This window comes from Sinocyclocheilus anshuiensis, unplaced genomic scaffold (genome assembly GCF_001515605.1).
Source record: "Sinocyclocheilus anshuiensis isolate Anshui unplaced genomic scaffold, SAMN03320099.WGS_v1.1 scaffold251, whole genome shotgun sequence".
NCBI classification, from domain to species: Eukaryota; Metazoa; Chordata; class Actinopteri; order Cypriniformes; family Cyprinidae; genus Sinocyclocheilus; species Sinocyclocheilus anshuiensis.
This window is the reverse complement of record NW_015549579.1, coordinates 494330-509510: the sequence shown is the minus strand read 5'-3', so window position 1 is coordinate 509510 and position 15181 is coordinate 494330. Positions and strand designations below refer to the sequence as shown.

The window sequence follows — 15181 nt, the reverse complement described above, 5'->3', positions numbered from 1 at the left end:
GTGTGTGTGTGTGTGTGTGTGTGTGTGTGTGTGTGTGTGTGTGTGTGTGTGTGTGTGTGTGTGTGTGTGTCAAAATAAAAATATAAAAAATAATTATTTATTTATTTACTTATGCAAATTGTTTGTTTATAGAAAAATCTATGTATTTTTGTGGAATATTTTTAACTACCCTATTATCAAAATTAGTTATATTTTGTATTAAAATATGTATCTCATTTTTAGTAACAGGTGTGTAATTTTATCCTTTGTATTTTTACTTCATGGGTCCTGTTGTGTCAAATGTCCTGTTTGCCTTCTCTATGGCTATGTGGAATCTTTTCATCAGGGAATATGCATAGGCTCCGCCCATACAACAGGTGTAGTCAAACACAACTCGGTCACGCCTTGATAGGTTGCCATGGTGTGTGGAACGTACCATTCTGTCCTCTGCAGAAGGGGGGCCAGAATTTCTTTTACATTTTAAGTTAGACTAATCATATAAAACCTAATATAAATCTAATATAAAACCTTTGGTAATTCCTTATAATTGTATACATTTATAAATAAACAAAGTTGGGTTATTTTCTCACTTAAGTGACTCATCCATAGCTATTTCCTATGTGAGTGGTAGCGTCCGAGGCATTGAGTCTGCTGTGACAGGTGTGTGTCAGTCAGAGACGGTCTATCTGATCTTTGAGATAGGGTTATATGTCCAGCCCAACGTCACAGTCTCACAGATGGCTGTGGACGTGAGATGGCTGAGCCAGCCTGGGCTTAACTAACCCAGAGACAGCATGGCAGTGACTCTTGATCACTCTAAAGAGGAGTACTTTGAGTTTGATTCCTCTTCAGAGATCCTGGAAATATCTAGCTCATCTTACTTTAGCTCAAACAGTGCTGATGATGAAGATGATAAGGAAGATGCAGAGCCATACACCCTGGAGGAAGGTACAGTACCTGTGACCTGACATTTTGATCCCTTTAAAAGTCAAAAGTCTTTGTGCTATCAAAGGGACGTGCCGTCACAGTAACTCAATGTCTTTCAGTAATGGTCAAGTGTCTTATTCTGAAATCTAAATGATCTAAACAGGTTTTTCCCATCCTTGGTTGGGGATGACATACCTGTTTAAAACATTTCAAATGTACACAATACGTCAGATTCTTCTTCTTGTCAGGATCTTATCACTATTTGTATTTTGGTGTGAGTGTAAACAGTCAGGCAGTCATTAGTGTTAGAACATTATTACTAATGTTAGTGCTGAAGGAAACTGGTGAGTTACACAGTTTGAATCATTAAGTTTCAATGTATTAATCATACAGTTTCAGGAACAAGTATAAATATGTTTTAGCTTTTATTGTGACTAATTAATGTCATGGCCTGCTGTTTAGATTTATTACTAATTTGCCGTGTCCCAGAGCATTTCATAAGGTTGATCATGTCAACACTGCACAGACCATTCTCATAATAGTAAAGCATGCATGCCAGCATGCACTGCAAGTATGCCATTATATAACTAGAGTAATAATTAACTATATCAACCATGTTTTTTTTTTTTCTTGGCCTAACATTTACTTTTGAAAAATGTTCCTCAGGGGTTGCCACTAAATTTCACAAATAATTACGAAGAAATGGTATGTACCACATTGAATTAAATGTAAAAATTTCAAGTAGAAAGAACTAGTATTTTCTTGTATAACATACTCAAATAATCTTTATTCTTTATTTACAGCTATGTTTTTTTTTTTTACAGTGTAGCCTTTGGTGTTAAATTCAGTAATAATAATAGAGTAATAATAACAATAACTATTATTATTATTATTATTATTATGAATTGACAATAGTAAAAAAAAAATGTGTCTCGTAAGTAGAGCAGTTGGAGTATAAAAACAAAAGCTAGTAACATCTTAGTTGAAACCTAAATATATAATTAATTATTTATAAATATTTAATTTTTAAATACATACACTACTTCTTGAACGGCAAATGAGCATATTAGAATGATTTCTGAAGGATCATGTGACACTGAAGACTGGAGTAATGAAGCTGAAAATGTAGCTTCGATCACTGGAATAAATTACATTTTGAAATATATTCAGATAGAAAGCAGTTATTTTAAATAGTCAAATTATTTCACAATATTACTGCTTTTGCTGTATTTTGGATCAAATAAATGCAGGCTTAGTGAGCAGAAGAGAATTCTTTAAAAAACATTAAAAATCTGTTCAAAAACGTTTTACTGGTAGTGTATATGTAACCTTATTTATTACCTAGTGACAGTCACCCCACAGCAATGTTAAGTAGGTATAACACAGTCTAAACAAATGTATTTTATCTATATAAACAGGTTTATAAAGATATGCATATGATTTGTATTCTAGACCCACATGTTTATTCTAGGTGAAGTTAGCTGTGCATTTTAGGGTTAATATTTTTATAATCAGTTGCATGTATTAATAATTGTGACACTGTTACACTGTAATATAAACTTACTTTATTAATAGTTATGCTTTAGTACTGTTTAACGCAATAAAATGAGGAGTACCAAATTTCATGGGTTATATCTTTCATGTACTAGCTATATTGCATTATGCTCTTTAACAGTGTAGAGTCAGTAGGTCAATGTTAAATTGCCTTGTTCATTTTAAAGCATACTGTATATAAAACAAATAGCTTTAGAACTCACCAACAATACATTTATAATGCATTATACATACAGGCTTGATTTAAAAGTGCTATTCAAATGCTGGAAATGTTTATTTATGTATAAACCTGCACAATGGACTTTTATCTAAGGTTATTTCAAGTCCAAGAAAGTCACCTTTATTAATGCACTAAACAAGACATGTGGAAGCTATTACTGCCTGACTGCGTTCTTTGTGTCCAGTTTACACTGAGGGAATAATTGTCCCTGTGCAGTGAAAGCTGGTCTGATGGCAGGTCATTGTGTACGGTTGCTCTTAGTTTGTTGTTTGGTCTGGTGTTGAGCGTCATGGTACCGGGCTCAATGAAGTGTATGTGTACCCATGCTGGTGGACGGAAAACTTTGTAATCGAGTGTGAAGCACCCTGTCCTGGGAGCTTAGACCAGCAGCTGTTAATAGTCTAACTTGGTCATTAATGAGTGTTTACCCATGTAAATAAACCTTGCTAAGCAGGTTAATTCATTTGTGATGGCCAATGAACTATGAAAGGTACATAATGTGATGTCTCTCAAATGTGGTATATACTGTATATATTCTGTTCAGTGAGGTTTTTAGTTGTCTCAATTACATTTAAATGTATTACATTTTTTTATATTTGTAACATTTGTAATCCATAACAACATGGCATTTATACTGTCGGTCAACAATTTAAATTCTTTAATTTAAAAGGATAGTTCACCCAAAAATGAAAATTCTGTCATTAATTACTCAACCTCATGTCGTTGCAAAGCCGTAAGACCTCCGTTCATCTTCGGAACACAAATTAAGATATTTTTGATGAATTCTGAGAGCTTTCTGACTCTCCCATAAACGGCAATGTAATTACCACGATCAAGGTCCAGAAACGTAGCAAGGACATCGTTAAAATGGTCAATGTGACATTAGGGGTTCAACCGTAATTTTACGAAGCTATGAGAATACTTTTTGTACGCAAAGAAAACAAAAATAACGACTTTATTCAACAATTCGTCTCCTCCGCGTCACCCTGGTGCCATTTTGGAGAATATCCACTGAACGTAAACAGCGTATGCTGTTCTGTGTCAGCTTCGCCACGCGGATACGTTGTTTTCGGTCAAGTCAAAGCGTAAACAACGTAGAACGTGACGCAGCTGACACAGAATAGCATACGCTGTTTACGCTGAGTGGATACTCTCCAAAATGGCGCCAGGGTGACGCGGAGGAGACGAATTGTTGAGTAAAGTCATTATTTTTGTTTTCTTTGCGTACAAAAAGTATTCTCGTAGCTTCATAAAATTACGGTTGAACCCCTGATGTCACATTGACCATTGTGTTTGCTGTGTTTCCGGACCTTGATCGTGGTAATTACATTGCTGTCTATGGGAGGGTCAGAGAGCTCTCAGAATTCATCAAAAATATCTTAATTTGTGTTCCGAAGATGAACAAAGGTCTTACGTGTTTGGAACGACATGAGGTTGAGTAATTAATGACAGAATTTTCATTTTTGGGTGAACTAACCCTTTAATTCGGCTCATTCTTTCTTTACATAAGAATCGTCTAAATATCTTAAAACCTTAATAAATATACAAAATATTATTTATCTTCCTTATATTATTTTTATTTTTTGATTACATAGCTTTCTCCAAAGTAGCCAACCATTTAAAAAAAAATAACTTTTTTATTAATTATAAATTTTCTTTTAAAGAAATTAATGCTTTTTATTCAGCAAGGATGCATTAAATTGATCAAAACTGACATTTACAATGTTACAAAAGATTTCTATTACAAATAAATGAAAAAAAAAAACTTTATCATGCTTTCCACAAAAAATATTTAGCATCACTACTGTTTTAAACATTAATGTTGAGAAGCAATGTTTCATGAGCACTCGGCAGTAATGGCAGACTCGGCAGTAATGACTGCTGAAAATTCAGCTGTGCCATGCCATCACAGGAGTAAATTACATTTTAAAATATTTTAAAGACAAAACAGTTACTTTAAATTGTAATAATATTTCACAATATTGTTTCACAATAACTCTTTTTACTGTATTTTTGATCAAATAGCCAAAACTCCCCAAACTTTTGAACAGTAGTGTATGTTTTATGAAATTAAATACCATTTATTTTATAAAAGTAATTTGAAGCATTTACACTTTAAGCCGTTAGATCAAATGGTCTTTAAAATCATAAGAAATATTATCATTTAAGTGACCTTTCTATCTGATATTAAGTTAGTATGGAAAGCTTAAGTGAGACTATGCTTTATAAAATTATGATGTTTATATTGATTTTGGTGGTTGAATTATTAAACACTATTTGAGACTGGCCTCCAACTTTTAGGACTTTGTTCTGTTTTCATTTGTTCGCAGGAACAATACGAATTGTTCTTAAATGAGAATATTATCACACAGCAATCCCATTGCTGTACTTTGAGATGCATTGGGTGGGCCTGTGTTGTAGTGTGACTCACAGTTCATAACAACATCTGCAGGTCTAAGTTTAACCTATACAGTACAATATAATGAAACCACGCGTCAAACTATAGCTCCTTGATAAATATTTTCATCCTTGATCAAATAATAACACAGAAAATGTTCTGTATTATTGGCAGAGTAGATTGTTTAAGAGAAGAATACAGTATGGAGCTGATGTGTGTTTAAATGAGTCCTGCTCCAGGAATGTTTCTGTGTGGTTTATAGCTGGGTGGTGGATTCAGGTGCTGGGTAGAGTCTGTAGTACTCTCTCTGTACTGAGTGTGACGCAGATGGAAATGTCTGCTTTGCATTTGATTCTTTAACACCATACTTAGCTCAAAGAGTTCTTTTTTACTTTTTGAACAGTTGAAAGCATTATCATGTTGTCTAGTGTCCTTCTCACCAGCAGTACAGCGATTATGTAAATGTAGTGTTTACTGTGTATTGTTTATGGCCCTAATGAAGAAGTGTTTAATTGTCAAAATACTTTATTTTCTATACTTAATATATTATAAGTTATAAATTCATTTTTAAAAATAACTAAGTTAAGCCATTTGAGTTAGATTCCCTTAAAAGTGTAAACACTGAGGCTTCATAACAAAAAAAAAAAAATCAATAAAATAATGGGAGTTCCCATTATGCATATTTAGTTTATGATTGCTCAGTGTTATTTGTAAAATTGGTCATTTCATCTTTGGACCGCATTATTGCACAATAATATTTTAAAGGTTGCAATTGCAATTATATTGTACTAAATATGCTTTCCAACACGCAGGCAGGGTGGATCTGTTAGATGTAACTATAATAAATCCACTGAGATATTTATGAGCTGGAAAATGTTGACCTGTTGATAATGAGAAAATATGATGGTGGTAATGGTAGTGTTTTATCTCCATTGTGATAAAATAAAGGTTTTCCCTGGAGAAGAGATCTATTATAGCAAAGATTAGATTCTGGAAGAAAGTTAGTTAGACCATGTGAACAATATGACCTGACCTGTCATTATTTGATCATTTTTTATCCATTGGGTTTTTAGAATCAATGCAAAGAAAATCAGAATCATGTCATCCCTTGTGAAACAAAGTAGTGCACTTAATTGTATTGAATGCATTAAATGTATTCAAATTCTTAAAAAATATACTTGTAATATGATATTAATGAAGCAAAAAGGCTACTTAAGTGTACTTAATTATTTATATTTATGAAATTACATACCTGTATAAAGATTGGGTCAAAAAATAACTGAAAATTTAGCCAAATGCATTTAATATACATTTAAACTATAATATGTTTTCTTTTAATTGCAGTTAATATGCAGTTAAGTGTGTGAAAACATATTTGGTAATGTTTAGGGAAGCAACTATACCATTTTTTCAGATACGATCCGATCCAGAAAATTCGGAGTATCGGCTGATTTCGATCCGATCCGATCCGATACAGCGCAGTTTTTTTTAAATCAATGTAGAATTTCTATACTTCTGTGTGTTGACCTGATCGTCACTCATTTGTGTGTTAAACACAATCTACTAAATATAGACAACTTCATTTTAATGAAAAATAACATGAAAAAATATATCATAATCTATGACAAAAAATGCTCAGAGAAGTTCAAAGCGCAAAAGAAAGAGATATTGATGCGTAGTTTATTAAATCTGTGCGATAGTTTATTGAGCTTTTTCTTTTAACAGTTTTACATTTCAGTTACTGTGCGCTCTTGAAGAGAGTTTCATTGTTTTGACTGTCGTAACCAAACGTGACCCGCAGTGTGAATGCTGAATGCATGGAGGATGACAAACAGCTGCAGCGGAGAGAAGAGTTTACGTGAACTTGAATTTAACGACTTAAATATTCATCTGTACCTCACATTAAACTATGGAACGGCTTCAGAACACTTGGACTTTGACTTTATGGTGCTTTATAATGTTTTTGTGGTTTCGTGAGGCTTAACAATAACACAGAATACGCAGAACATCGGATTTGGATCGGTCTCCTCTGACCGATACCCGATCCGGCAGAAAATGCCAGTATCGTAGCCGATACCGATACTGAGTATCGGATCGACGCATCCCTAGTAATGTTATATTCATTTAAAGTATATTATTTTTATAATAAGTGCTCTTTTTAAAAGTATGTTCAAGTTTACTTCTTTTTTGCAGGTAATAAATATCCATACGTGTTCTGAGCATGTAGGCACCTCTTATGTTACATACTGGTACTTTTGTGTTTTAACACAGTGTACCTTTAACTTAGAAATGTTTATTTTGAGTTTGTCATTGAGTATCTCATATTAATTTTTTTTTCCTCTGTTCCCACAGTTCTATGTGCTGATCGAGTGGGCCAGATGACTAAGACGTATAATGACATAGATGCTGTGACACGTCTCCTGGAGGAGGTAAGCCATGGGAAGTGGGAGGATGGGTATTTTTTGGTGTAAAGCGTGGCCCACATGTTGTGATGTAGGTCTTTCAGTGTACCATAGTAGTTCATGATTACATAAGTATCATCCACAGTCTTGATGATGTTACCATACGTTTTTGAGAGATTGTAATTATTGTGAACTAGATATAATATCCAGGATTCTGTAAAACGTAGTAATAAAGTCTCTGAAAGTCTCAAGCTGTCCAAAATTAACACAGACTAAGGGATTGTTTGATTGTGAATTTGAGCTAAACAGAGAACATATAGGGTCACTTTGTGTTCCTCAATTCAGAAAGAGCGGGATTTGGAGTTGGCGGCTCGTATTGGCCAGTCTCTGCTGAAAAAGAACAAAACCCTCAGCGAGAGGAACACCTTCCTGGAGGAGCAGGTGGAGCACATACGAGAAGAGGTAAGAGAAGAAAACCGAAAAGTGAGACAAGCCTGTTGGCTAATGTCATTTTTTTTTTAAATAAATTTAGTGGTGCCGAGATTACACTGGAATAAATAACTTTAACTCTAAGAACCATGTCAGCATGAAATGGTTTTTCAGGACGATATGGTTCTAAAGTATTACTATGTGTAAAGAACCTTTAAAGAACATTATTTTTTAGCAGCATAAAACAGATTTAATCTAAAAACATTCTATTTGAGTATTTTACAGTTATTGTTGCATGCATACTGTGAATGTTTGTATGCTTCCATGCAGGTGTCTCAGCTGCGTCATGATCTCTCGATGAAGGATGAGCTCCTGCAGTTCTACACAAGTGCAGCTGAGGAGAGTGATGGAGAATCTGCTTCTACCACACCGTGAGTCCATGTATTAAAGGGATAGTTCACCCAAAAATTAAAACGCTGTCATTAATTACTCACCCTCATGTCGTTCCAAACCTGTAAACCTGTAAGGAACACAAATTAAGATATTTTTGATGAATTACGTGAGCTCTCTGACCCTCCCATAGACAGCAAGGATCCTTTCACGATCAAGGCTTAGAAACATAGCAAGGAGATCACTAAAATAATCCATGTGACATTAGTGGTTCAACCGTAATTTTACGAAGCTACGAGAATACTTTTTGTGCGCAAAGAAAACAAAAATAACGACTTTATTCAACGATTTGTCTCCATGTCACCCTATAGCGCCATTTTGGAGAGTATCACATACGTAAACAATGTATGCTGTTCTATGTCAGCTGCATCTTACACGGATACGTTGTTTACGCTTTGATCTAAACGTAAACAACGTATCCGCGTACATATGTTGTTTACGTATGTGATACTCTCCAAAATGGTGCTATAGGGTGACGCGGAGGAGACGAATTGTTGAATAAAGTCATTATTTTTGTTTTCTTTGTGCACAAAGTATTCTCATAGCTTTGTAAAATTACGGTTGAACCCCTGATGTCACATTGACCATTTTAACGATGTCCTTGCTACGTTTTTGAAAGGATCCTTGCTGTCTATGGGAGGGTCAGAGAGCTCTCGTAATTCATCAAAAATATCTTAATTTGTGTTCCGAAGATGAACGAAGGTCTTACAGGCTTGGAACGACATGAGGGTGAGTAATTAATGTAATGAACAGAATTTTCATTTTTGGGTGAACTATCCCTTTAAGTTTGAACGATACCTCAAACTGTGGAGTTCTATGATTTTTCTGTTTTGCCTGAAAATTATACAAATATTTATTTTCAGTGAGGAGATTTCCATGTACTGAAGTAGGCACATCTGTCTATGATTTTTTCTTTGCAGTATTCGCAGAAATGACTTGTCTTTCACGGTCCCGAATTACCTCCCTCTGGATTCACTGCAGAAGAAACTCAAAGACCTGGAGGAAGAGAACATCATCCTGCGATCGGAGGTGAGAGAGTGAGGCCTGACCTCGCATCCTTCAGCTGCTCATAAGAATGCTTTGCATAACATTATTCAAAAAAGCCTCCAATCAAACTTATCAGAGTTTCAGGCATATCACATTTCCAAGACAAACACATATGTAATGGCTTCATTCTCAGATAAAGATATTTATCCATTGTTTATTCAGATCACGTGTGTGTGTTTATAGGCAAATCACTTGGAGACAGAGACCATCTCGTATGAAGAAAAGGAGCAACAGCTTGTAAATGACTGTGTTAAAGAGCTCAGTGAGTAGACCCACCTATTACACCATCAACGATCATATTCCCTCAAAATGATATTAAACTGATATTACATAATCATCCTACACTAGTTAAATTCATGTATGCTATTCATTACCTTATTGTTCTATCCTTGTAGTATAACAGTTTAGTTATTAATAACATGAACTGCACATACTGAGGGGCTAATCTATAACTTGCTTTGAATGGGGATTGGGGACTTTCCATGGTTTTTGTTTACCAAGGGTGAGTTTGACACATGAAGTCTATCTCTTCCCCTTTAGGAGATGCTAATATACAGATCTCCACGATTGCGGAGGATCTGGCTAAGAAAACAGAGGATGCCTCTCGCCAGCAAGAGGAAATCACACACCTTCTCTCTCAGATCGTCGACCTGCAGAAAAAAGCCAAATCTGTGAGTTCTCCTCACTGTACAGTAGACGTGATTAATACACGGATCTTTGGTTTAAAATTGGTCATAGAACACAAAATATAATGTTATAAATCTAAAACTATATTAAAAAACGTGGGAAGGTTACTTTAGAAGTGCAATCGGTTACAGATTGCAAGTTAGCCTATTTAAAATGTAATAAGTAGTGTAACTATTTCAGTTACTTTATTAAAGTAATGTAACTGATTACTGATTACATTTCTAATGTATGTTTTCAACTGTTAATCATTTTAAAACATTTAAAGCAGGCCGGGTTAACCTTACAGTAGTACTCAACACTGATTACTGTCAAGACTTGCCAAATCCTTCATCACTTGAATTAGGATTATAATAATTTAATTTTAAAGCACAGAAATCAGACTTTAGAACCTCTTTATACTGTGAGATGCTTCTGAGGTTAAATACAGATTTCAAATTCTAACAAGAAATAATTGAATAGCTATGATAATGTTTAAAAAATCTAATCTCTGCATAGCTATGTCAGGAAACACTGGCATCTAACAATGCCTTGGGGAAAAAAACAGTTAATCTTAATAAATAGCAGGGGAAAAGCCTTTTTGTTATTATTATTATTACTGGTACATTTTAGTAGTAATAATATTAAGATTGTTTTAATATGAATATTATTTATGTATTTGTTTGTTTGTTTATTTATTTAGCTTGACAAATTTTCTGTAGTGTGATACTGTATAAGAACCAAAATTAATGCTGCTGTGTTCAATATGTATTGCTGCTAAGCAATGTATTAGTGAAACATAATCTTGACTGTTTTGTCTTTGGTTCTCATTTCAGTTAGTTTGTTGTACTGTCAGTTATAGGAAGCATTAGTTCTGTCTTAGTAATCAAGTGTAATATTTGTTATTTGTTATTTGTTGAGTATGCACTAGAAAACGAAGAGCTCACTCAGCATCTGGGAGCTGCTAAAGACGCCCAAAGAGCACTAACAGCAGAGGTAACACATGTACTCAAACGCACCAGCATATTCACATACTGTAATTCAGCTAAAATGCCACCATATAACAGTTAATGATTAACATAGGTGTGTGTTATCCTTTGAATTGTTTGATTTGAATTGAAACCCTGATCTGACTGATTAAATGAATTTTACTGCTGTTTTCACCTGCTATCAGTCTCTTTATCTCAGTCTTTATCTGTTTCTTTCTGTAGCTGAGGGAGCTGGAGGATAAGTATGCTGAATGTATGGAGATGCTTCATGAAGCTCAGGAGGAACTGAAGAACTTCAGGAATAAAACGCTGCCTCTCAGTACACCGCGACGATTCCACTCGCTCGGCCTCTTCCCCATGGTGAGAAATGGAGAACAACAAATTAATTTAATGTATTATTAATTTGTATTATTTTCACAAATTGTTGACTTAGTATGTACTAAACAGTAAGCAGTACACTAGTATGCTAAATATACTAATACACATACAATATCACTGTTATTCACTGGCTAATGGTGTGCCTTGTGTGTAACAGGACTCTTTAGCTGCTGAAATTGAAGGCACCATGAGGAAAGAGATTCAAATGTCTGATCCAGACGTAGAGGAACAAAGGTGTGTTAGTGTCTCATATCCTGCATGAGTTACGAATTTGCATGCCGAGTCAGTTTCAGAGGAATTTTAAATATATTCTAATCTCTGTTACAAGGCATTTTATGTTTATTTTTTATTTTTATTTTTTAGCTTACTGGTTAAAGATCTGAGCTGATAACAGAATGGTTGTAGGTTCAAATCTTCTAAGGATGACACTGACCTCTGTACATGCTTGTCTTCTCCTTTTGGTCAGGTTGCACCCTAAACGTGTCTTTGAAACAGTGCGTAACATCAACCAGACTGTTCGGCAGCTCTCCATGGGCCCGTCCCCTATGAACATCCCAGGGTCCAATCAGACATCCTGTGTGAATTCCAGGCGTTCTAGTTGTCTGAGCACACCCAGATCGAGCATGTACGGAGGGGATGGTGTTGAAATGGACAACCGCACTAACAGTATGCTGATGGAAACCCAGTCAAATCAGGATGGGTAAGAGCATCAAACGTGGTTTTAAACCATAAATGTTTAAGCAGTATGATAGAAATGCGTTGTGTGTGTTTGCTTAACTACTGTTTGTTGACCAATTTTTGTTTGGGGCTTGGTAAATGCACCAAGACTGCATTTATTTGATCAAAAATACTATAAAAACATACTGTAATATCGTGAAATATTGTTATAATTTAAAATAACAGTTTTCTATTTTAGTATATTTTAAAATATATGAACAGCATTTACTGTATGTGAACTTTTTTAGGAGATGTCTTTTTTTTTGTCAATTTAATGCATCCTTGCTAAATAAAAGTATTAATTTTTTTCTTTGGAGAATAAAAAAACTTTTGAACTAGCATATATGCACTACCGGTAAAATGTTTGGAATAGTTACAAATTTAATAAATGATAATAATTGAGCACCAAATCAGCACATTAGATTGGTTTCTGAATAATAATGTCACTGAAGACGAGTGTGATGGCTGCTGAAAATTCAGCTTTGCCATCACAGAAATAAATTGCATTTTAAAAATATATTACAGTAGAAAACCATTCTTTTAAATTGTAAAAAATGTTTTGCAGTATTCCTGTTTTTTTTTTTGTTTTTTTTTTTGGATCCAATACATTCATCCTTGGTGAGCATAAGAGACTTATTTCAAAAACATTCAACTATCTTTAAATTATATATAAGTTTTTTGTTTGTTTGTTTTAAAAGGTTTAGTTTGTCTGTTAACCTGTAGTAACTATAACTACTACTATATTGATTATTGATTAATCTTTAAAAACTCTAATAACTAAAAATGGATATCCATTTTTCCATACTTGTAGATTGACTTTAGTGTAACTTGTGTTCTATTTATTTAGAAAAATATATATAGAATTTCAGCCTTTTGTCATATATTGCAGTTATACTGTAACGTGAAAATAATTATTAGCTGACTGTCTTTGTTTGCAAGAACATTAATATTGATTTATTGGTTCTATTTATAGTGCCCCTATTATGGGTAATGAAAGGTTCATATTTTGGTTTTGGGAGTCCCCAACAACAGATTGACATGCATGCAAGGTCAAAAACACTTTCATTGTCTTATAATATGCATTTATTTTTACCTTATTTGCTCAACGACTCCCAAACGATTCGCTCAACGATTAATTTTTCCAAACCCCTCCTTTGCGTGACGCTAATCTGCGGTGATTGGTCCGATTGGTCTCATTTTAATGTCATCATGCCTGTACTGCCTGATAAAGCAGCGTTTGTGAGCGCAGTGCTGCTTTGTGTACAGCATTACCGGGGAAACCGCTATTTTTACCGCTCCAAAAGCCACACCTAGTGGCAAAGAATGAATTTGCATTTTCATTCAGACCAACGCGAAAAGACCAGCAAGTGGGCGGGCTATATGCTAATGTTTCACGTTGACGTCAACATGAAACGGCTTGGGATTCGATTTAAAAACGACTCGTTCCAATGATTCAGAGTCGACTCTTTCTTTTGAGATACAATAACTTTGTAAACGGTGCACTTTCAGATTTAAAACTTTGCAGGATGTTTTCTTTCACTTAGAGCTGTGTTACACACTACATGAAAGGTCATTTTCAAAAATCCATAATAGGGGCACTTTAAAACAATAGAATTTGTTACATCTTGGGGGTGTATGTGGGGGGAGGGGTGTAAGTTCTTTATTAGTGGACATTTGTATTGTTTGTATTGTTTGATTTTCTTATCTGTAATATTTGTTCCAGCTCTGATGACTCCAACAGAAAGCCTGGCACGCCTGGCACACCTGGCTCCCGTGACCTGGAGGCGGCACTGCGGCGTCTTTCCCTTCGACGGGACAACTACCTTAGCGAGCGGCGTTTCTTTGAGGAGGAGAGAGAGCGTAAACTCAACGCCCTGGCAGAAGAGAAGAGCGACTTGTACGAGGAGAGAGATGGTGGGAGTGGCAGTGAAGACGGCGGCCCCCTCACTCCGGCAGATAGCATCATGTCTCTGGGAACCCTGCACTCGGTTTACTCCATCTACAGCACCCGATCCTACCTGCCGGAGAAACTCCAGATCGTCAAGCCTCTGGAAGGTGACCGAGCCCAATCCAGGCCTTTCACCCTCTTATTGTTTGATGCTTTGTGGGCGTTAATGCACCACAGTGCTGAGGACCTGTCTACACAACACTCCTTCTATTTCAGACACACACAACCTCGCTGCTGGTTTGAGATTTAGACGCCTCACACTATATATACACACTACTGGTCAAAAGTTTGGAATGAAGAAGATTTTTTTTATGTTTTTAAAAGAAGTCTCTTATGCTCGCCAAGGCTTGTGTTTATCAGAAATGCAGTAAAAAAAAAAAAAAAAATTAAATATTTAAAATACTAGTAGTAATACTTCAGTATAGGGACCAATTCTCACTATTAACTAGTTGATTAATAGCATGCCTATTATTAATATTTTGGCTGTTTATTAGTGCTTATAAAGCACATATACTGTATGACCATATCCTACATCACTAATCCTACCCAATACCTAAACTTAACAACTACCTTGCTGACTATTAATAAGCAGCACATTAGGAGTTTATTGAGACAGAAGTCGTAGTTAATAGTTTGTTAATAGCGAGAATTGGACCTTAAAATAATGTGTGACCCTATTTTCTATTTTAATATATTTTAAAATGCAATTAATTCCTTTAATTTTCAGCAGCCATTATTCAAATCATCAGTGTCACACGATCCTTCAGAAATGATTCTTATATGCTGGTTTCGTGCTTAAAGAAATTATTATTATCAGTGTTGAATATATTTTTTGCTGCTTAATCTTTTTGTGGAAACCATGATGCAATGCCATTCAAATGTTTTGGCAAAGTAAGATTAAAAAAAGAAAGAAAGAAAAAATACTTATAAAAATGACAGTTATACATTTATAATGTTACAAAAGATTTCTATAACAATAGAAAACACTTCTTAATGTTTCTAACTTAATCAATTTTCACAATATCACTGGTTTTACTGATCATATAAATGCAGTCTTGCTGAGCATAAGAGACTTTTCAA

At 34.8% G+C, this 15181-nt stretch overlaps 1 protein-coding gene across 2 annotated transcripts in view; it reads left to right on the top strand.

Moving 5' to 3' along the window:
• Positions 1-15181, top strand: part of LOC107657585 (trafficking kinesin-binding protein 1-like) — a 55467-nt gene that overhangs the window by 33113 nt on the left and 7173 nt on the right. The window contains exons 1-12 of one of the 2 annotated variants that reach the window (XM_016445745.1): positions 725-927; positions 7431-7507; positions 7826-7942; positions 8240-8340; positions 9280-9388; positions 9590-9668; positions 9947-10077; positions 10991-11065; positions 11281-11418; positions 11594-11670; positions 11903-12136; positions 13877-14208. In XM_016445745.1, the coding sequence (XP_016301231.1) occupies positions 774-927; positions 7431-7507; positions 7826-7942; positions 8240-8340; positions 9280-9388; positions 9590-9668; positions 9947-10077; positions 10991-11065; positions 11281-11418; positions 11594-11670; positions 11903-12136; positions 13877-14208 (1624 nt within the window). In that variant the 5' untranslated portion in view covers positions 725-773. Of the gene's footprint in view, positions 1-724; positions 928-7430; positions 7508-7825; positions 7943-8239; positions 8341-9279; positions 9389-9589; positions 9669-9946; positions 10078-10990; positions 11066-11280; positions 11419-11593; positions 11671-11902; positions 12137-13876; positions 14209-15181 lie in introns of those variants that run through there. The other variant, XM_016445744.1, reaches the window with a different exon arrangement.